Source organism: Macaca mulatta, chromosome 10, assembly GCF_049350105.2.
Source record: "Macaca mulatta isolate MMU2019108-1 chromosome 10, T2T-MMU8v2.0, whole genome shotgun sequence".
NCBI classification, from domain to species: domain Eukaryota; kingdom Metazoa; phylum Chordata; class Mammalia; order Primates; family Cercopithecidae; genus Macaca; species Macaca mulatta.
In genome coordinates, this window is record NC_133415.1 from 63,969,160 (window position 1) to 63,990,178 (window position 21,019).

General features: G+C 39.9%; 2 protein-coding genes across 3 annotated transcripts in view; one reads left to right on the plus strand and one right to left on the minus strand.

Annotated features, from left to right (window-relative positions):
* Positions 1-3,744, minus strand: part of CFAP61 (cilia and flagella associated protein 61) — a 290,588-nt gene extending 286,844 nt beyond the window's left edge. The window contains 1 exon segment of one of the 2 annotated variants that reach the window (NM_001193937.3): positions 3,667-3,744. The gene's annotated coding sequence lies outside the window, so the exon portion shown is untranslated. 2 annotated transcript variants of the gene reach the window in all.
* A 38-nt stretch (positions 3,745-3,782) lies between these two features.
* On the plus strand, positions 3,783-20,861 carry CRNKL1 (crooked neck pre-mRNA splicing factor 1). Its single transcript, XM_015149577.3, has 14 exons — positions 3,783-3,968; positions 5,935-6,087; positions 7,107-7,198; positions 8,024-8,182; positions 8,588-8,754; positions 11,023-11,201; positions 12,862-13,032; positions 14,204-14,395; positions 15,093-15,152; positions 15,951-16,031; positions 16,917-17,156; positions 18,303-18,404; positions 19,186-19,434; positions 20,359-20,861. The coding sequence occupies exons 1-14, from the start codon at positions 3,918-3,920 to the stop codon at positions 20,524-20,526; spliced, it is 2,064 nt and encodes a 687-aa protein (XP_015005063.1). The 5' UTR covers positions 3,783-3,917; the 3' UTR covers positions 20,527-20,861.
* Positions 20,862-21,019: the final 158 nt, after the last annotated feature.

The window sequence follows — 21,019 nt, forward strand, 5'->3', positions numbered from 1 at the left end:
AATAGAATTGGAAAAACATTGAAAGGAATTATTTACGGATTCAGGGTCCTCTTATATTTAATCGGCCACGATGGCATGTGGTCAAGAGTTACTGGGGAAATATTGACAGCTGCTGCCTATGTTCTTAATAGAGTTCTCCAAACTGGAGCCCTGAAGGTCAGCAGTCTTGAGAGATATTTTGAGACCAAAAACATTCCGTAGTTAAGAGTAGGAAATGCTCGCAATAGGCTTCCTGAAGGGCCACCAGGCCCATTAACATCTTTGAGAGGTTCCATAATAAAGCAACTTGTTTTCTTTGTATAACCCAGCCTTTCCCACACTCTTTTGGAACAGAATCTCTAATGACAGCAACAGTGGAGAATCTACTGTTCCAGACGGACACTTTGGGAAATGCTGTTGACAAAAACAGTAGGTCACGAAATGATTTCAATTTCTCTCTCATTGTCTCAATTTCTGTAAGTCTCTCTTTCTTCTCTCTTTCCCTCCCTTTTTTCCTTCGGAGGGAAAACCATTTTATTATATACTAGCCAGTGAGCTCAAAACAGGGAAAACAATGAAGGAGAAATTAATAATGTCTAGACTCCTATCAAAGCTAGCCATAAATATTGTCATTCCTTGTTTTGTTTTCAAATTGAAAGCAAAATTGGAATGAGACATCTTGTTTGTGAAACATATAAACTAATGCTACAAGTATATAAAAATTCTGAACAAAATAAGAAAGTATAATTAATTACATAACTGAATTTGGTAACAAGAAAAGAAGAAAGCAAGCGAGCAAGGGAAATTCTCCAACCAGGTGGCAATGATGTGAGCAGTACCTCAGGAAGTGATCAGATCTGACACAGGTTTTGGGGGTAGAATGGACCTCACTCCAAACAGAGAATTAAAAAATTAAACCATGCATCTACCTGGAACTTTGGAAGGGCCCCTCGGTAAGCAAGGGGGCTAGAAAAATTAAACTCACCAGCCCAAGAAAGTGACAAGCTTTCTCTACGCGAAGCTCTACGTAGAAAACAAAATAAAAATACTGCTGAGAAGTCCAAATTCTAAACTAAAGTGGGTATGGCATTCTAGTCCACACAATCTGTGTATTGTGGAAGTCACCAAGAACTTTAGATGATAGACTCTGAAACAGACTATGAACTAAGTATGTTTATAATAAAGAAATATAGAAAGAGAAAAGTCATGAGAAGAGAACAGGTCATTATTTTAAAAAGAACAGAACCTTAAAAAATGAAATATGTGGTTATTGAAATTTAAACTAAGAGGATGGATTAAAAACAGAGAAGAATAAAGAAAATAAACTGGAAGATACTTATGAATAAATTATCTAGAAAGAAGCACACAGAAATAGAAAATACAGAATTCAGTCAAGATACACGTAAGACAGAATGAAAAACATCTGTCTCATGGGAATTCCAAAAAGAATAAATGAAACATTTGAAAATAATTGCTAATTATTTTTAGTATTGATGAAAAGCATGAACCTTCAGTTCAGAGAAGAAAATACAAAGACACTCCAAATATATAGTAGTAAAACTACAAAACCCTAAAAACAGAAAACTTTAAAGGAAACTGACAAAAGACAGACTGTCTATGAAAAAATAATTAGACTGACAGAATATTTCTCATCAGCAACATTAGACGCCAGTAGCACAGGGGTTAGCAAACTTCTGTAAAAGGCCAGAGAATAAATACATTAAGCTTTATGAGCCACATGTTATCTACACAACTATTCAACTCTGCCATTGTAGCACAGTAACAACCAGAGACAACATCAGCACAAATGAGCACGAATGTATTCCCGTAATTTTTTTCAAATGTTTAAAATGTAAACTACATATAAAGTTTAATGTAAAATGTGTGTGTGTGTGTGTGTGTGTGTGTGTATCCCTAGCTCACTCACAGTCCATACAAAATAGTCAATGGGCTGAATTTAGTCTATGAGCCATAATTTTCTAACTGCTAGAATAGTGTTTTAAAAATATAAAGCGAAAAATAACCATTAACCTAGACTGATAAACCGAGCTAAACAATCCCTTGAAAATGAAGATAAAATAAAGACAATTTCATGCAAAGACTGAAAGAAATTCAAAGAATCTTGTAGAAAGAACTAGGAGATGGTATATTCTGAGAAGAATAAAGTTAAAATCAGAAAGAAGTGGGATGAAAGATTAAATGCTGGGAAATAAAGTAAACACGAATGTGTATCTACAAAAGCATTGATGGCAAAAAGTAAGAAGGATAATACATTTTTCCTTAAAAAAAAAAAGAGAGATGAACTGAATTGCCAGACAACAAAAATGAGAGATAAAAGGATGGTGATCAGAAGCAAAGTATTCTAACATGTTTGTACGTTTGAGCAAAGGCAACAGATGATTAAATCAATGATTCATTTGGCAAATCAATTGTTTACAGTTACACATTTAAGGAAAATCATTTCAAAGAAACATCTTTTTAATATATTTTATTTTGTTAGGTGGCTTTATGAAAGTGATATAAAATCTTCTCTATTTAAATTTTGAAAAGTGAGATCAAATATCTAAATAATATGGTTAATAAAGAGTTATGGCAAAAATACTGATGTTGGTTATAACTGCAGTTCTAGAAATCTGCATAAATCTTTTTTTGAAAGCAATAGCTGCATTGGTAGACGTGATATTACTACATACACAATATATATTTTCCCCAAAAACCAAAAGAGCCTTGCAACTATGAAAATTATTCTAACAAATGTGCTGCCAAGTCGTGTCATTGTACATTTGTCCAAACTCATAGAATGTACAGCACCAAGAGTGAACCCCAACATGAACTACGAACTTTGAGTGATAATGATGTGTCAATGTAGGTTCATGATTGTAACAAATGTACCGCTCTGGTGGAGGATATTTTTGAGAGTTGGAGGCTGTTAAAGTGGGGAAGAGGTATAATAATTGATGGCAGGAAGCTGTTGAGGGGGGAAATCTCTGTGCCTTCCACTTAATTTTGTTGTGAACCTAAAACTTCTCTAAAAATTTGTCTATTAAAAAAATTCTTTTAACTTTTGCTTAATTTTTCCGTTTTTGAGGGCAGGTTAAGTATTATAATAGCTACATTTACTGAGAATTTGTCTTTAATCCTAGTGAAACAGATGTTATTACCCTTGTTTTATAGTTGAGGACACTGAGGCTAAGAAAATTTGAGTAATTAAGGCACACACAGAATTTAAACATATTTCTTATCACAAGACTGAGTTGTTTTCTAGTTACTCTATTTTTTACTTTCATTTTGTCCTAATATCTGGCTTCTAAGTACCTTCTGTTATTTTTAATTCCAAGCCTTAGAGTTAATTATTTGGGCACAACTGTCCAGAAACCAGAAACGAGGGGGCGTGGACCCAGAGACTACAAGACCTAGAATGCAATGCAGAGCCAGACAGCCTAAAAGGGCGGCAGCTCGCCCCTTCGCATACTGGGAATGGTAGTTTCCTCGCTCTCCCTTCGTTCCCCCGCCCCTCGAGCATCCAGATTGGAGCTTCGACCCTACTCCCTTGCAGGGCGCCACGGCTAGACAGAGCCTCTCTTCCTTGCCTGGTCATCCCAGTTCTGGAGGCTGACCTGGGGATACGCCCTTGACGCCCTGAACCGCAGTCCTCGCGTCGCTGCTAGTCAGGCCGGCGCTACCCACCTCACGCGCAGCTCCAGGACGCCGCACTCCGCGCGCTGCTGTAAGGAGGACGCGCAGCCTGGTCCCCATGGAAACGGTGCCACGTCCGTCACGGCGCATGCGAGAGGTCAAAGGTCAGCCTGGCGAGTTCCGCTTCCGATTCCGGGATCCTGTTTGTTGTCGGAAAGCTTTGTGGTTTCGGTGAGCTCTCAGACCGCGGATTTCTAGCTTTCGTGCGGGAGACAGGTGCCCCGAGGTCCGCTGCTGCAGACATGGCGGCCTCCACCGCGGCCGGGAAACAGCGGATTCCCAAAGTGGCCAAGGTAGGCGATCGCGAGGGGCCTTGTGGGAGGTGGCCCAGGAGAGGGGCATCCCTCAGCCCTGGGGGTGCCCCGGGCGGGAGACAGTGTTCCCGCCGGGGAGAGGGCCCACCCTGAGAGATGGAGAGGAAGGGTCAGCTGGTGGTGGGGCGCGGGCTCTTGTCATCGCGGAGCACGATGGGGCGGTTTTGCAGGGAGGAGGAGTGGAGTGGTTCAGTGAAGATTTACTGACCCAGGCACTGCACTGGGCGCTGGGAAGCTACGCTCGGACGCTGGCCAGAAGCAGTACTCAAAACACGAGTGTGTGTATGAGGACGATCTTGCCAGATGTTACTGAGAGGCAAAGTAGAATATGCCATGGGCGTGAATAAGGGGGTCGTATGAAGGGTTCCTGAGAGTAAATTTTGCTGAGGAAATGACCTTTAAGCTGAGACTTGAAGACTGAATAGGAGTTAGCCCAGCTGACAGCGGAGGGTGAGAATAGACGGCAGTAGTAGTATAGTATCATAAGTTAATTAAACAGTAGATTTACTATCTGGTATTTCCCTCGATAGCTGATACTTACGAAGTGCTTAATATGTGTCAGAATTTGTCTGAAGCCTTTACAGATATCCTCCCTCCAGTCTTTCTTGAGCCCAGATGACTCTCTTGAACTGGACCTTTACATAACTATTTGTCTGACTCGCAAAAGTAATGCATGTAGAGCAAGTAACAGTGTGTCTGGCACTTAGTGCTTATTAAATATGAGCTATCACCATTATCATTACTCCACACGTGGCATTAAATAACAATTTTTATAATTCAGCTGCGTACACTTTTATTGGGCATCACCGGTCCAATGGAAATACAGTGCACGGCACATGAAATTTTAAATTTTCTCCTATCTACATTAAAAAGTAAAAGCAGGCCGGGCGCGGTGGCTCACGCCTGTAATCCCAGCACTTTGGGAGGCCGAGGTGGGCGGATCACGAGGTCAGGAGATCGAGACCATCCTGGCTAACACGGTGAAACCCCGTCTCTACTAAAAATACAAAAAAAAACTAGCCGGGCGTGGTGGCAGCGCCTGTAGTCCCAGCTACTCGGGAGGCTGAGGCAGGAGAATGGCGTGAACCCGGGAGGCGGAGCTTGCAGTGAGCTGAGATCGCGCCACTGCACTCCAGCCTGGGCGACAGAGCGAGACTCCGTCTCAAAAAAAATAAAAAATAAATAAAAAAATAAAAAGTAAAAGCAAAGCAAAAAAAGTGACATTAATTTTGATAATATATATTTTATTTGAACTAATGTATCCAAAATATTATAATTTCAACATGTAATCGGTATAAAAACTGTGAGATAGTTTGTTCTTTTTTTCATACTTCATCTTCAAAACCAGTGTGTATTTTACATTTACAGTCCACCTCAATTTGTGCTCACCACATGTGACTCATAGCTACTGTGTTGGACAGCACAGCTCTAAGCTATGTTAGACTATAAACTTCTAAGACCTCAAGAAACTTACAGTCTAATGATGGGAACTTATTGAATAGTGCCTTTGACTTGAGGTTCCGTGAAAAACCATACCCACTTTTCCACCAGGGGCATTAAATAAGTTGAAGAATTCTGCAAATGCAGGTGGTAATGCTATTAATAAGATGTGCTACACATCTTGATAAACCCTCTGGTCAGAATTTTACCTACACGGCCTCAAAGTTTATTATTATACTCATCTAAAAGGGAAAACTTGGTATTATTTTTGCCACCTTTTTCTCTTGAGACTTTTACCTGTGGCTTTGTAGTAGATACCATGAATAAGAGAGAAAACATAGTATTTTTTTTTCTTTTTAGTCTCATGGAGGATGGGAACATGTCATACAAAGAGAGCATCTTGTGATAATACTAATGAAGTTCATATCCTAAAAAATGTATGTTTGTTTCTTAAACCTTGTGTGAAGAGCATCTACTAAAAATAGAAATGTCTTGTTCTTAAAAGGTGAAAAACAAAGCCCCGGCTGAGGTACAGATAACTGCTGAACAACTCTTAAGAGAGGCTAAAGAAAGAGAACTTGAGCTTCTTCCACCTCCACCTCAACAGAAGATCACAGATGAAGAAGAATTAAATGATTATAAACTAAGGAAAAGGAAGGTCAGTCAGTGTGGTATCTTTCAGTCCACTAATTGTTAAGAGTGTATCAGTCAGAGTTTGAAAAGCTGGTTGGATTCTGTAGGGCAAGGTGAGGTTAGTGTTCCTAGACACATGAATAATGCCTTCTGGTTACCAGATAACAGCATTTTTCTGAACTATATAAAATATGCCTTGAGTTGTCTGGTTAAAGTATAAAACAATTGAATCTGCATAATTTTTGGTACTGAATCAAAAATGGGTGGAAGTTTAGCAGGTGAAACAACGGACAACTGGAAGGGGGTATGCTTAGTAAGGCTGGACTGTGTACTTCTGTCTATACCACCTTCTGTGTTAAGAAATGAGATCTGGCCGGGCACTGTGGCTCATGCCTGTAATCCCAGCACTTTGGGAGGCCAAGGTGGGCTGATCACCTGAGGTCAGGAGTTTGAGACCAGCCTGACCAAAATGGTGAAACCTCATCTTTACTAAAAATACAAAAATTAGCCGGGCGTGGTGGCAAGTGCCTGTAATCCTAGCTATTCAGGAGGCTGACATGAGAATCGTAGGAACTCAGGACGCAGAGTCTGCAGTGAGCCGAGATCATGCCACTGCACTCCGACCTGGGCGACAGAGCGAGACTTTGTCTCAAAGAAAAAAGAGAAGAAAGGAAAAGGAATTGAGATCTGCAAAAGGACTATGAGAAGACTTTGGGATCTGATTTGACCTCTTCACTCTAGAATGTGGGACTGTTTTAAAGCATGAATTCTGTTATATATGAAATTCTGAACGTTACCAGAGGACTTACGGGTAATAGTCAAAATATTTTTTATTAGGGACAAGCATAGACTATTTTAAAGTATCAGTTAGTTGATTGTAACCTTCTGTAGTGGATTTCTTATTCCTCAAGGATTCCAGGATGTAATTTCTCTTAAATATGAACGAAATGAATAACCAGTTTAGTACAAGACTTAAAATAGACCAAGGGTGCTGTCATTTTTAGTCATTTGCCCTTTGACTTGACCCTTTTTGCCTTCTTCCAGACTTTTGAAGATAACATAAGAAAAAACAGGACTGTAATTAGTAACTGGATAAAATACGCACAATGGGAAGAAAGCCTAAAGGAGATTCAGAGGTAAAATTGCTGAAAGTGTAGTTTTGTGTATAATGATTCATAGGTTAACAGATACCAAAAAGAAAAGAAGAAAAAGTTAAAGCACAGATAAAAGATTGTGCCTCGGGTAGAAATTGTCAACTATGGTTCCATGAAACCCTAGGGTTCCCTTGAGGGCCTCAGGAGCACTGGGGTAGAATAGTCCCGGAGGGCGGGGCGGGAGACACTTTACAGATTGATCTTGTCAGCTGTAGCTAAAGTAGCACAATTTCATCTGCTTTCTATATATTGAGATTTTTTTTTTTTTTAATGTTTAGCTGAAAACCAATGGCCAAAAAAATAAAAATTGCAATCTGGCCCTTCCTGTTGTCTCGCTTTCTGCATTCTCCCCTCATACCTCCTTCCCCCGCTGCGCCTGTGTACGTGCCACTCCCTGAATATATCATGTCTCCTTATTGTGAGGCTTGGCTGTTCTCCTCGCCTGGAATGAGCACCCCCTCCACACCAACCTTAGTTTCCTGGTAAATTGGAACTTGCCTCGAGTTCTTGTTTCTAGAGTTACCTACTACTTAGCCTTTTCCACCAGACATTTTCATTTCTTCCTCTCTGCTTCCTGTGCAGATCTTGACTATAACATAAATCACATTGCATTATAATTGCATGCATGTCTTTCTATAAGACTTTGTAAGGTACTTGAGAGCATTATATCTTTTCATCATCTTATGCCCAGAACCTGGCTCGTGGTAGACACCTAATAAAACATCAGGGCATTCCAGATAGTGTGAAATAACCGCTGCATGTGTTGTGTGCACTACTTTTGATGCCCTGCAAATCTTGCTTCTTAAGGGCTCGATCCATATACGAGCGTGCTTTAGATGTAGACTATCGAAATATTACACTCTGGCTGAAATATGCAGAAATGGAGATGAAGAATCGCCAAGTCAACCATGCTCGAAATATCTGGGACCGGGCCATAACAACGCTGCCTCGAGTCAATCAGTTCTGGTAAGTTTCTGATAAAACAGCCTTTTGTAGCCTAGAAAAGTTCCACATTTTCTGTATTTATTTTATTTACATGATGATAGTTTAATTTTACATCCTACTTTTTCTTTAAACATAAATGCTTTTTAATGTCCCATAGTCTGTTAAGTCATAATTGTGATGTTCTACAGCTATGTAATCAAAACTAAAATTTTGGTTGCAATCTTTTGTTCATAAGCTTCTTGTTGAACTAGGCAACTTTTAATAAAAAATCTTTTTTTCCAATGGTTCACCCTTTTTCAGATTTATATTTCAATAACAAAACATGTTCGATTTAACCTTTAAGAAAGATAAAATCTTAAATCTTCCTCCCATTCAACAATGGGAGAACTAAACCACAGCAGATATTTTCGGGTGATTTTGTTAAAGGTACAAGTACACATACATGGAGGAAATGTTGGGAAACATTGCCGGTGCCCGGCAGGTGTTTGAGCGCTGGATGGAGTGGCAGCCTGAGGAGCAAGCCTGGCACTCCTACATCAACTTTGAACTGAGATACAAAGAGGTGGATCGGGCCCGCACCATTTATGAGCGATATATCCTTTGGACGAGAACTGAGTGGTGCCATGATTGTCCTGGGTGCTGCTGCTCCTGTAGAGGTGTCTCATGGTCAGGACACACAGTCATTGACATCAGACTAGAAGTCAAGAATGCCAGTTTATCAGCTTCCCTATGTTTTGTAGGGAAAGAGATTGGTCAGAATGAAAATTTGTGATCTGGGTAATTAGTCTTTTCTAGTGAGAGTTTGGGTTTATTTTATTGTAGTGCTGAAAACTAATGTTTCCTCATGGAAAATGATATTCCTGGGAGATTGTTTCCAGGACATCAAGGAGATGCCAAAATCGGTGATGCTTAAGTCCCTGATATAAAATGATGTAGTATTTGCATGTAACGTATGCATAGCCCCCCATATAATTGAAATAATCTCTAGATTACTTATACCTAATGTAATGTGAATGTTATGTAAATAATTGTTATTCTGTGTATTTTAAGGTATAATAACCAAAAAAACTACATGTTCAGTATAGAAGCACTTTTTTCTCATGAATACTTTATCTCGGGTTGGTTGAATCTACAGATATGGAACCCATGGCTGGAGGACTAACTGTACTAAGGTTCTGGCTGCCCTTGCCAGTCCTGTTTTTCTAAGGTTGGTGTTGGTCATTACTACCGTTACTGGAGTTCATCAAAGGTTTACTGTTTATTGGCTGTGTGGCTCCAGTGAGTCATTTAACTCCTTTGAGTCTTCGTGTCCTCTTCTTAAAAACAAGAATAAAAACACCTTTGTTGGGCTGTTGTGAAGATTAAATGATACACATGAAAGCACTTTTGAAACTGAAGTACAGTCATTCCTCATTATTCACAGATTCCATATTTGCAAAATCACATATTTGCTAAAATTTATTTGTAACCCCAAAAATCAGTAATTGTGGCACTTTCACAGTCATTTGTGGACATGCACACAGCATGAAGTCCAGCAAGGCGAGGCTCTGCCTTCTGGTCTTAACCTCGTATAACCATGCCCAGAGCTTGGAGACAGGAAGGGCCAGTGCCATGTAGTGCAAGGAGCTCCGGCCCTGGGGCCAGTTGGGGAGTTTGAATCTGTCAGTGGGGCAGCCTCAGTCCAATCGCTTAACATTTCTGAATCACTTTTCTTACAAAATAATGAAGATAGAATCTGCTAGGATGAGTTCTTTTTAGGATTTAAGATGATCATGAATGTGAGATTGTATATATACATGTTTCCCCTAGGCACAGTGGTTCAATACTCAATAATTAAGTGTTTGCAGTGACTACATAGAACATAACTACCACAAATAATGAGAATCAACTTTACAATGCAGTATTAAGATCTTTTTATTTTTTTACTCTTCTCTCTTTAGGTGACAGTGTTAAGATCTTAATTATGTCTAGTAATTTTAATATTATTAGTTTGACAAAAGCTTTTATAGTACTTGCTATGTGCCAGGCATTATTCTAAGTACTTTACAAATATTGTGGTTTAATCCTCATAACAACCTTGCAGTGTAGGAACTTCTCCATCCTACAGATGAGGGAGCTGAGGCATGAGAGATTAAGTAGCTTGACTAGGTTCTCACAGGTGCTGATGGGAGTAGAATGTGAACCTAGTAGAGCAGCTTCAGAACTGATGCTCTTAACTTCTTTGCCATATTTGAATGTATTATTACTTTGGAAATTAATGATTTATTCAAGGAAGATAGATTGAAATGGCAATTCAAAACTTTCTGCTTTGACTCTAGTTAACAGTTTGCTTTTTATAACATTTTTTTCTTAATTATTAGTTCAAGTATTAATATTTTAATATAATCGGTGCCATTTATTGAACAGACCATTATTGACTACTTACAGTGCTATGTTCTTTTGGCCAGAAACAGTGCTAAGGGCTTTACATACATTTTCTCATTTAAAGCTGGCAGTAATCCAGTGAGGCTGGCATTATATTTCCCTGTTTACAAATGAAATAGCTGAGACTTTTGACAAGTTTGGTGACTTATCCGAGATCACATGGTTGGTAACCTGGGTTGAGATTTTTCTTTGCTTCCAAACTCAAGTTTGTACCCACCACTAAAATCTTAACTAAGCACTGGAGGAAAATAGAGATGAATAAGCGTGGTCCTGCTCTCACGGAAGCCACTGTTTAGTTCTACGCTTTTGTGTGTTTTATTCCCCTAAAATTGTAGTTTGAATTGTTGGGGTTTCAGGCTTTGGTATGGTTTTGGTGTTTACTTACCATTTTTTTAAGCCATGCTGTTTTGCCTGGTATTTCCTTAATCCCCTTGCACTTGTCCTCGTGCACCCTGATGTTAAGAACTGGATCAAGTATGCCCGCTTTGAAGAAAAACATGCTTATTTTGCCCACGCACGGAAGGTGTATGAGAGAGCTGTGGAATTCTTTGGAGATGAACATATGGATGAGCACCTGTATGTCGCCTTTGCCAAGTTTGAAGAAAATCAGAAAGAGGTAAGTATACTTAACTTCATTGTACTGTGAAACAGCTTAGCAAAGATTACATTTTGTGCATGGTGAGTTCATTTCCATTTTTTCTTACTGACATATCCCTGGAGATGTTTTCAAAATGCAAAAAACACAACTTCTCACAGAGAGCAGCGTATATATGTGACTAAGCTACAAATGGGAGCTGATTATAGATTGTATTATACCTGTCTTAATTTTATTGTGCTTTGTTTGAAAATTAAGTCTTTTAGTCTGAATGCCCGTAAACTGAGAGCTAGTCTTTTAGCATCCTAAGTAAAGGACTTAACGATAATAAATGTGGGAAACAAAAAGCATAAAGCCCCAGAACAGAAAACAAAATTTAGAATGGAAATAGACATTGCCCTACAAATAAGATATTTCTTTTTTTCCCTTGTTCCTATGAAAATAGCTCATATTGAGAGGCTGAGGCAGGAGGATCGCTGGAGGCCAGGATTTTGAGACCAGCCTGGGCAACATAGTGAGACCCTGTCTCTAAAAAAAAAAAAATTGAGTGGGCATAGTGGCGCACGCCTACAGTCCCAGCTACTTGGGAAACTGAGGCAGGAGTGTCACCTGAGCCTAGGGGTTTGAGACTACAGTGAGCTATGGTCGTGCCATTGCACTCTAGCCTGGGTGACAGAGCAAGACCCCATTTCTTTAAAAAAAAAAAAAAAAAAGGCAGTTCAAATAATACAGAATTGAGATCCATCCAAATACAGGTTTGAGCATTCCCAGTCTGAAAATCTGAAACTCAAAATGTGAAACTTGTTGAGTGCTGACATGACACTCAAAGGAAATGTTCATTGGAATGTTTCAGACTTTGGGTTTTTGGATTAGGGATGCTGAACCAGTAAGTATAATGCAAATATTCCAAAACTGGGAAAACATCCCAAATCCAAAACATGTCCAGTACCAAATATTTCAGACAAGAGATACTCAGCCTATACAAGGTCTTGCACAGACCATGCTAGGGAGTTCAGATTCTGTTCGGGCCAGCAGGAAGCATTAAAAGGTTTTAAGCGGACAGTGATTGGATATGATTTATATTTTAAAGAGAGCCTCTGGCTAATTCATGGAGAATATATGGGGGTGGATGGCAAAAGTGGAACCAGGGGAGACTAGTGAGGAGACTTTTGAAGTGGTCCAGGTAAACAGTGGAGCTTGATGGCTGGGGGCTGGGGACGAGCGAAGGGCTGTGTGGAAGAGATTGAAATGGCAGGGCATGTTGCAAGAGTGAATATGGAGAATGAGGGAAAAAGAGGAATTGAGGATCACCTGAAGGCTTTGGCGTGAGCAAGTATGTGACTGTAGGTTAGGCCTTGCCTACTAAGATTGGGAAGATGGGGAGAGTCCCAGGTTGAGTGGGGAAGAAACAAGCTCAGTTTTGGACCTGTTTGAGATGTGCAGTAGACATCCAATTGGCAGTGTTAGTTAGGTAGACAGTATTAAATGTGGAGCTCAAAGCAGGGTACTGGTCCATCCTGACGGAGATACCTTCAACAAAGTGGAGAAAAGCATCTTACTCAGGACATTATGAGGCCTCAAATTCTAACTTATAAGTAATATTTTGGTACATTTACTCTCCTACTTGTGACTGTCATGAGAATATTGTGTTATGGAAGGTAATCATCCTGTCTGCATTTAGTTTGAAAGGGTACGAGTGATTTACAAGTATGCCCTGGACAGAATTTCAAAACAAGATGCCCAAGAACTCTTTAAAAATTATACCATCTTTGAGAAGAAGTTTGGTGATAGGCGGGGTATTGAAGATATCATCGTGAGCAAACGGAGATTCCAGTACGAAGAAGAAGTAAAGGTGAGCGCTGGTGTGGATGGTCAACTCTGCAGATAACCCAAGATGTGCTCATCAATACTAGCAACACTAAGATGAATCATAGCAAGTTAGCGCTACCAGTGATTAATCTCTTGATGATGTGCCTGTGATCAACTGGCAGCTATTTCAGACAAGTAGGAATAAACAAGGCTGATAGAAAAGGCAAGCAAACAACACTTGGATTTGGTCTGCCACTTACATGTTGTAAGTTATTTTGTTGATTGCTGACTGTGTGTAGAACTGGAGCAAAAGAAATGTGGACTCCATTCGAGCTCATTGTTGGAAGAAGGTGGAAGAGTCAGAGATTGGTCCAAAAACCTGTTTTGCACATCACCTTTGAGCTTAACTGCCTGAACAAAAGATGTATGCTAGACAGGGTTCCACTGGCATCTCTTTTTCTGTAATGTACTATTTTGATTTCAATTCAAAGAGAATAGCATTTTCCTTCAGTATTCTGCTATGTATTTAAAAATACTCTTGCTTAAAAATTAGCCGGGCGTGGTGGTGGGTGCCTGTAGTCCCAGCTACATGGGCGGCTGAGGCAGGAGAACGGCATGAACCCGGGAGGCGGAGCTTGCAGTGAGCCAAGATTGGGCCACTGCATTCCAGCCTGGGCGACAGAGCCAGACTCCATCTCAAAAATAAAAATAAAAATAAATAAAAAATACTCTTACTTAGTCAAGTTAATTAAGATACCTCCAAGCAAAGGACTAAATCTGTTATTAAATGTGGTGCTAGGTTGGCAAGATACGTGAAAGATGAATTACTGTTCATTGGAAAGGCAAGTTTAACAATTGTGAGCATGATATAATTCTATTGTTGTTACAGACATAATGATACATAGTCACATATTTAAGCAAATGCATTGGTAAGAATAGGCATCTAATTATTGACTATCATGAGAGTGATGACTATAGATGAAGGGGTGCTTGCTGTGGGACACCTGGCCAGTAATCTAACCTCTGTATTCCTGTGTCTTTTCTATTTATGCAGTCTCAGGGATGGTGTTTTTAAAATGAGAGAACATGTAAAATTTAGAAGAAAAGGTGCTAAAATAAAGAAAGTCGGCCTGATGCCTTTTTTCAGCTTGCTTAACCTGGCAAGTGCAGCTCTTGGTTTTTTTTTTTATTTATTAAACTGGTTGTCTTTCTAGGCGAATCCACACAATTACGATGCATGGTTTGATTACTTGCGCTTGGTAGAAAGTGATGCAGAAGCTGAAGCCGTGAGAGAAGTCTATGAAAGGGCCATTGCCAATGTCCCACCCATTCAGGAGAAGAGGCACTGGAAGCGCTACATTTATCTTTGGATCAACTATGCACTCTATGAAGAATTGGAGGCAAAGGTGAAAAAACAGAATTATGTGTCAGCTGTTAATGGTTTCCTCTGCTCTGTATTCACAGCTCACCTATTGTGGATATTTATAATTCTTGAAACAAGGAAATTTAGTTTTAAATTTTTATAGGCTTCTGTTCAAGCCATACAGTTAGATGTTCACTCTGCAACATTTTAAACTCTCTGTGCTTGTTATGGCCACACGTGAGGGGCTTTTCTTATTTTGGTTTGATTTTTACTTGAGGCACAACAAGATATCACTTGGAACTTGAAAGAGAACGGTGAACCAGCCCTTAGTTTAATTAAATATAGTTTCCTGGATTTGCTCATTAATAGGGGTAATTATGGCTAGATTATGCATTTTTGCTTTTAGGAAAACTCAAGTGGCATTTTCAGAAATCATTTGTATTAACTTTCTGGGTTTGATCTGAGACTACGAAATGTCTTTGTTTCTTTCTGCCATCAGGCAAAAAGGCTTTCTACAAAGAAGGGCTTAGAGTTTGGTGTCTTGTTGGTGATTCTTAAACTGAAGTTTCATGGCCGTTCATACTTTAGATCATAAATCAGGGTTGGCAAGTAACAACTTGTGAAACATACTCAGTTTTGGGGATGTACCTTTTTACTAGTATCAGCAAAATTAGTAACTAGTAAAATGAGTGTTAGCAGCAGACTTCAGTATTTTGTGAAAATTTCTTATCCTAATACAGGATCCTGAGAGGACAAGACAGGTGTATCAAGCCTCTTTGGAACTCATTCCTCACAAAAAGGTATGTTTGCTCTAAAGTGTTCCATTTCAAACAGGTCGGAATCCTCTTCTGTTACTTGTGAAGTAACTCAGTGAAATAATATTGATTGATAAAATATTTCCCTGACCCACCATGGACAACGTAAGTAAAACTGAGATATGCACCTTGCCTCTGAACACAGCTCACAGTCTAGGTCGGAGGACTGCCTGCATTGACAAACAAAGGAAATTCAGAGAAGGCTAGGTAATTTGAATAGTCTGAGTGGAGGGAGAAAGATTTCCATGCAGAGAGCACACAACATGTGTCGGGGACACAGAGGCAGATTTGTTGGTAACAGCGAGTGTGTCCATGCCCAGATCAATGTGCCCCTTGTGTAGATGGTTGAGATGTTACCTCTGCCTTGTTTCCCAGCACGAGAAACAAAACGTGTTTCTTTCTGTAGAAGTGTTGACAGAGTTACTTTTCAGAATAGAGGTAGGACATTCTGCCCACATACAAGCATGCCTACAAAACAAAGTCTGTTCTGAGTAGAGGCTATCGTGCCATGCAGTACAGTACAGTATTTGGATCATGATTCTGAGGAGAGGCTACCATGCCAGGCAGTACAGTGCAGTATCTGGATCATGGGATGTGGGTTTCTAGCTTTTGTGAAATGAATGTGGTCTTTTTTGCTTGTAAATAAGCAGAGTACATTCCTCTTACTCTGAAGTTTTAGAGAAATAGAATTACCAATGGCCTTGGTTAATTTAAATTTACTTTAATTCAATTTAATTTGGATGAGGCTTTTAAGCTAGATATTTTTGTGCTTTTGTTTTCTAGTTCACATTTGCCAAAATGTGGATACTGTATGCACAGTTTGAAATACGACAGAAGAATCTGTCATTAGCCAGAAGAGCATTGGTAAGTAAAGAAAGGATCAAGATGTCTGATTAAGTTCTATGAGAAAGAAATTAAAGTCTTGGTGCTTGGAAGTTATACAATTCCTACTTTAGAAAGTGACAGAAGTATTATACCTTTATAGCCTGGGACATGTTAGAAAATATGCATCCTCTGTAAAAACACTGACTAATAATGCGTAAATTATTCTTATTACCTGGGGTAAATTACATTTTGTTTCAATATTGGAAACTTCTCTAGCTACCGGTTACTAGATCTTTCCACAGACTAGAATTGGTAATCTGATCCTGTGCAAGCTTTTTGGTGTATTAAACGCACTTTTAATTGTTCTACTTTTTTTTTTCCTTTTTTTTTTTCCTTTTCCTGTTTATTGGTTTTTTTTGTTTTGTTTTGTTTTTTTGTTTTTTTTTTTTTTTTGAGACAGGGTCTCGCTCTGTTCCGCAAGCTGGAATGCAGTGGCACAATCTTGGAATCTTGGCTCACTGCAAACTCTGCCTCCTGGGCTGAAATAATCCTCCCACGTTGGCCTCTCAGAATACTGGGATTACAGGCATGAGCCACCATGCCTTGTCCTTTTTATTTATAGGAGGTGTTATGCATCTGACATCCATATTCCCTAGGAGATCCTGAGAAACTTTCAAATCTTATTTTATTTAGTTGCCCAAACAATTCTGGAACACTGCCTCTTGCTGAATGAATTAGAGGAGTTTCCTTCAGCCTTTTGTCAAGAATCAGTAAACATTGTGATACCACAGAGGGAAAGAACGGTAGGCCACGTTGACTTTGCAAGATTCTTCCTCAGCAGAGGACAGCCTCTAGGGCAGTGCAATAACTGCACAAATTGAATCCACTACAGTATCATAGTGGTCTGGTTATTTTATTTTCCAGGGAACTTCCATAGGCAAATGTCCAAAAAACAAATTATTTAAAGTTTACATAGAGTTGGAGCTACAGCTTCGAGAATTTGACAGATGCCGGAAGCTTTATGAAAAGTTCCTGGAATTCGGACCTGAAAATTGTACCTCGTGGATTAAATTTGCTGAATTAGAGACAATCCTTGGTGATATTGACAGAGCACGGGCAATCTATGAATTAGCCATCAGTCAGCCACGTTTAGACATGCCAGAGGTGAGCATCTCAAGTCAAATACCATTTTAAGATACTTGTTTAGTCTTACTTTAGATGACCGTCTAAATGTGGGTGTATTTTAGAGTATAAAGATGATCTAGCTAACTTAGTCTCTTCTGCTCAGATTAGGCTTGTATGTGGAAAGGTGACTGTTGGGGACAGGGGAAGTACCCCTCCTGTTAGATACCAGTAGACATCCAGGATGATGCCCAGGATGAATTGGGATATCGTGGGGGTGGGTGATGCCCCTCTCCAACAGGGAAGCCTAAAGGGGCTGGGGAAGATGCCAGGCAAAGAAGCAGCCAGCAGGCTGGCCCACCTGGAGAACAAGGGGGATGGAGGTGGGAACACATATCCCTGTATTCTCTAAACCAGGATGTCCTTGCCACTACTGTTGTCACTGTCCTGAAAGTCGTCGCCTGCCTTCAGTAGTTAAGCTTGACCCACAAGGTAGCACCAAACCACAGCTAGGACCGATTTGAATCTCACAGGAGCCGTAGAACTCACCCAGTTGTTTTGTTAATCTCATGCACTGACATGACCCCGCATTTAATGGTTTGGCCCCCTGACTGCGTTAAGGCAGAGCTTTGGGTATCACTGAGTTTGTCAGTTGTCCTCAGCTCCTCCACCAGACTGCCAGGTCTCAGGTGTCCAGGCCACGGTTTATTCATCCTTATGCCCTGCCAGGCTGCACCGAGCCAGTGCTCACCTGTTCAGTGAATGCTTGTTGCATTGAACTCTCATAATAACAAGGAGTGTACAGTAGAGGTAAGAACATACATACTGGCTAACCTGGGCCTATTTTCTCTCTGGAAGCTCAACTGCATGTAGCTGGAATATGAAAGAGTACCTGGGAGATGCTTGGCAAGTTTCTCAGCTCTTGATAAGTCAACCATTTGAAAAACTTCCAAAGAGAATCTCTAAGACTGAATCCAAGGCCCTTTTTCTGTAATCTGAAATTCTAGCCAAGTTTTGGCCAGCTTATAGATACCAATGTTATTTGTCTTATCCACATGTGTTCTTTAGTTGTTCTGTAAAACTCTTATGTTCCTAGATGTAGGTTAGAGTGATACTTAAGCTGTGCTTTGGCTGGGGGCATGCTGCTTTGCAAATGTCAAGACTGACCAATTTACTTGTCTTTCTTAGGTGCTTTGGAAATCATATATTGATTTTGAAATTGAGCAGGAAGAAACGGAAAGAACACGAAACCTTTACCGACGGTTGCTTCAAAGGACGCAGCATGTCAAGGTATCCTTTTGCTTTGTAGATGATCTTTCATTTTGCTTGAATCAGCAGTCCTGAAGAAAATACTCTATTTCTGTATTTTAAGTGTGTGGGGTTTTTTTGTTTTTTGTTTTGTTTTGTTTTGTTTTAAATGACTTCCTTGCTTCTTAAGAGAAACATGAGTCTCAGAGGACTTTCGAATGTTAAGTTTATACCAGGTCATTGTTTATGTTGCATGTGAATAGCTTGGGTATCACAAGATTGAAAAAAAGTTAAACTTTTTTTTTTTTTTTTTTTGAGACAGTCTCACTCTGTCGCTAGGCTGGAAGGCAGTGGCGCAATCTTGGCTTACTGCAACCTCCTCCTCCCGGGTTCAAGCAATTCTCCTGCCTCAGCCTCCTGAGTAGCTGGGAGTAGAGGTGTGCGCCATCACGCCCAAGCTAATTTTTCTATTTTTAGTAGAGATGGGGTCACCTGTTGGCCAGGATGGTCTCAATCTCTTGACCTTGTGATCTGCCCGCCTCAGCCTCCCAAAGTGCTGGAATTACAGGCGTGAGCCACTGCACCCAGCCAAGTTAAACTCTTTTCAAGAGTTTAAAACTATGTCAGACATTTAACTGTAGAATGTAGAATGACATATTTTCAGTGTTTGTATTGAAGCATATATTCATTGTTTTAATCTGTGAAACACTAGTAATGAACACATCTTTCTGATGTCATTAACTGGGAATTCGCTTTATTATTACTACATTAGTGTCTTCTGAGTGACATGGTTAATTTGGTTCAATAATAACTTTTTTTAAAGGTATGGATCAGCTTTGCTCAGTTTGAGTTGTCTTCAGGAAAAGAAGGAAGTTTGGCTAAATGCAGACAAATTTATGAAGAAGCTAACAAAACCATGCGAAACTGTGAAGAAAAGGAAGAGAGACTTATGCTGCTGGAATCTTGGCGAAGTTTTGAAGAGGAATTTGGAACAGCTTCAGATAAGGAGAGAGTAGACAAACTCATGCCAGAGAAAGTCAAGAAGAGAAGAAAGGTCCAGACGGACGATGGGGTAAGATCTCTGCCCTGGGACTGTTCATCTCACGTAACATGAGTAGAAACACATCTGACTTTGAAATGTAGACTTTTAAGTGGCATATGTACAATCTTAGAAGGGAAGCAGACCACCTGGAGTAGGAGATGGTTGCAATCTGGCTGTTATGGAAACACGGGGTAGAGCATATGGTCCAGTCAGAGGTGGAGAATGAGAAGGGGTTGGCAAAGGTGTTTTGATGACGGTTGAGTCTGGGAACTTCATGAAGTGTGATATTTTTAGAGCATTAAATAGGAAGTCAGCGTGGAGGAAGACTGAAGCGAACTTTCAGATAGCAGCCTATCCAGGGAAGGCTTGTAGGCGATAAGAAGGAGTTTGGTGGGAGTCAGTGAAGGCTGTTTTGCATAAAATGACGTGACCAGATTGCTGGCATCTGGCATCTCATACTGGTAGACTCAAGGGGCTTAGACTGGAGAAAGAAGACCCATCAGGAAGCAGTTTTTATAAGCTGAGCAAGACATGGAAGCTGGAACTAGAACAGGGCCACAGGGCCTGTTAGAACAGTATTTGGAAGGTGAAATCAGTGACTGATAAGAGGTGAGGATGGGAGGGTAGGGAGTTGGAATAATAATGCACAGATGTATGACTTTTGCTACTGGATGAATATTATGTAAAAATCGTTAAACATTTTCTTAAACCTAAGACTGCACAATGTAGTTGGAGACACTGAACATCTTGGTTGGCTGTAGAAGAGCTATGCTTAGATGTTTAGAATTTTTTTCTACCATTTTAGTTCTCACTGAGCTACAGTTGCTGCTTACTCACTCCCAGTCTTTCAGACCCAGCCCTTGTTCTTTCTGTAGTAGACTTTGATGTTGTTTTGTAAAATGGAGGAGTGTATCACCCACGTTTGCTTATCTTTTCATTGTTTTATTTCTGTAGTCTGATGCAGGCTGGGAAGAATACTTTGATTACATCTTTCCAGAAGATGCTGCCAACCAGCCTAACCTCAAACTCCTGGCCATGGCCAAACTGTGGAAGAAACAGCAGCAGGAAAAGGAGGATGCTGAGCACCATCCAGATGAGGACGTCGATGAGAGTGAATCCTGATCTTTTTTTCATATTGACAAATGTTTTGTTATTTTTATAAATTAATTGTTTGGAACTCTTGTGACTCCTGGAAGTTCTTACATATTTCACCAGTAAGAAACTGATTGGTATCTTTGATAGCTACTTTTTAAGTTATTTTTTAAATGCTCTTGGGTTAGCTAGGGGTGGGGATTGCAAGTAAAGGACTTTTTTAACTGCTGGATTTCTTTTTCCAACTGAGTCCAAACTTTTCTAGCGTCTGTCCACATCATGCATTAGAAAATGTAATTAAGGTAACATTCTACAGTAACTTTTCATGTCATAACCATAAAGATAGTTTATGCATTCATCTGAAATGTGTAACTTTTTCATGTCTTCAGAGTCACAGACTTGAGTTCATTTCCCAGCTCTGCCACTCATGATTATATAACTTAATTTTCATTTTGCTCATTCACAAAATGGGCCAATACTTTGACAACTCATTTTGAAGATTACATTATAAAAGGAATATACC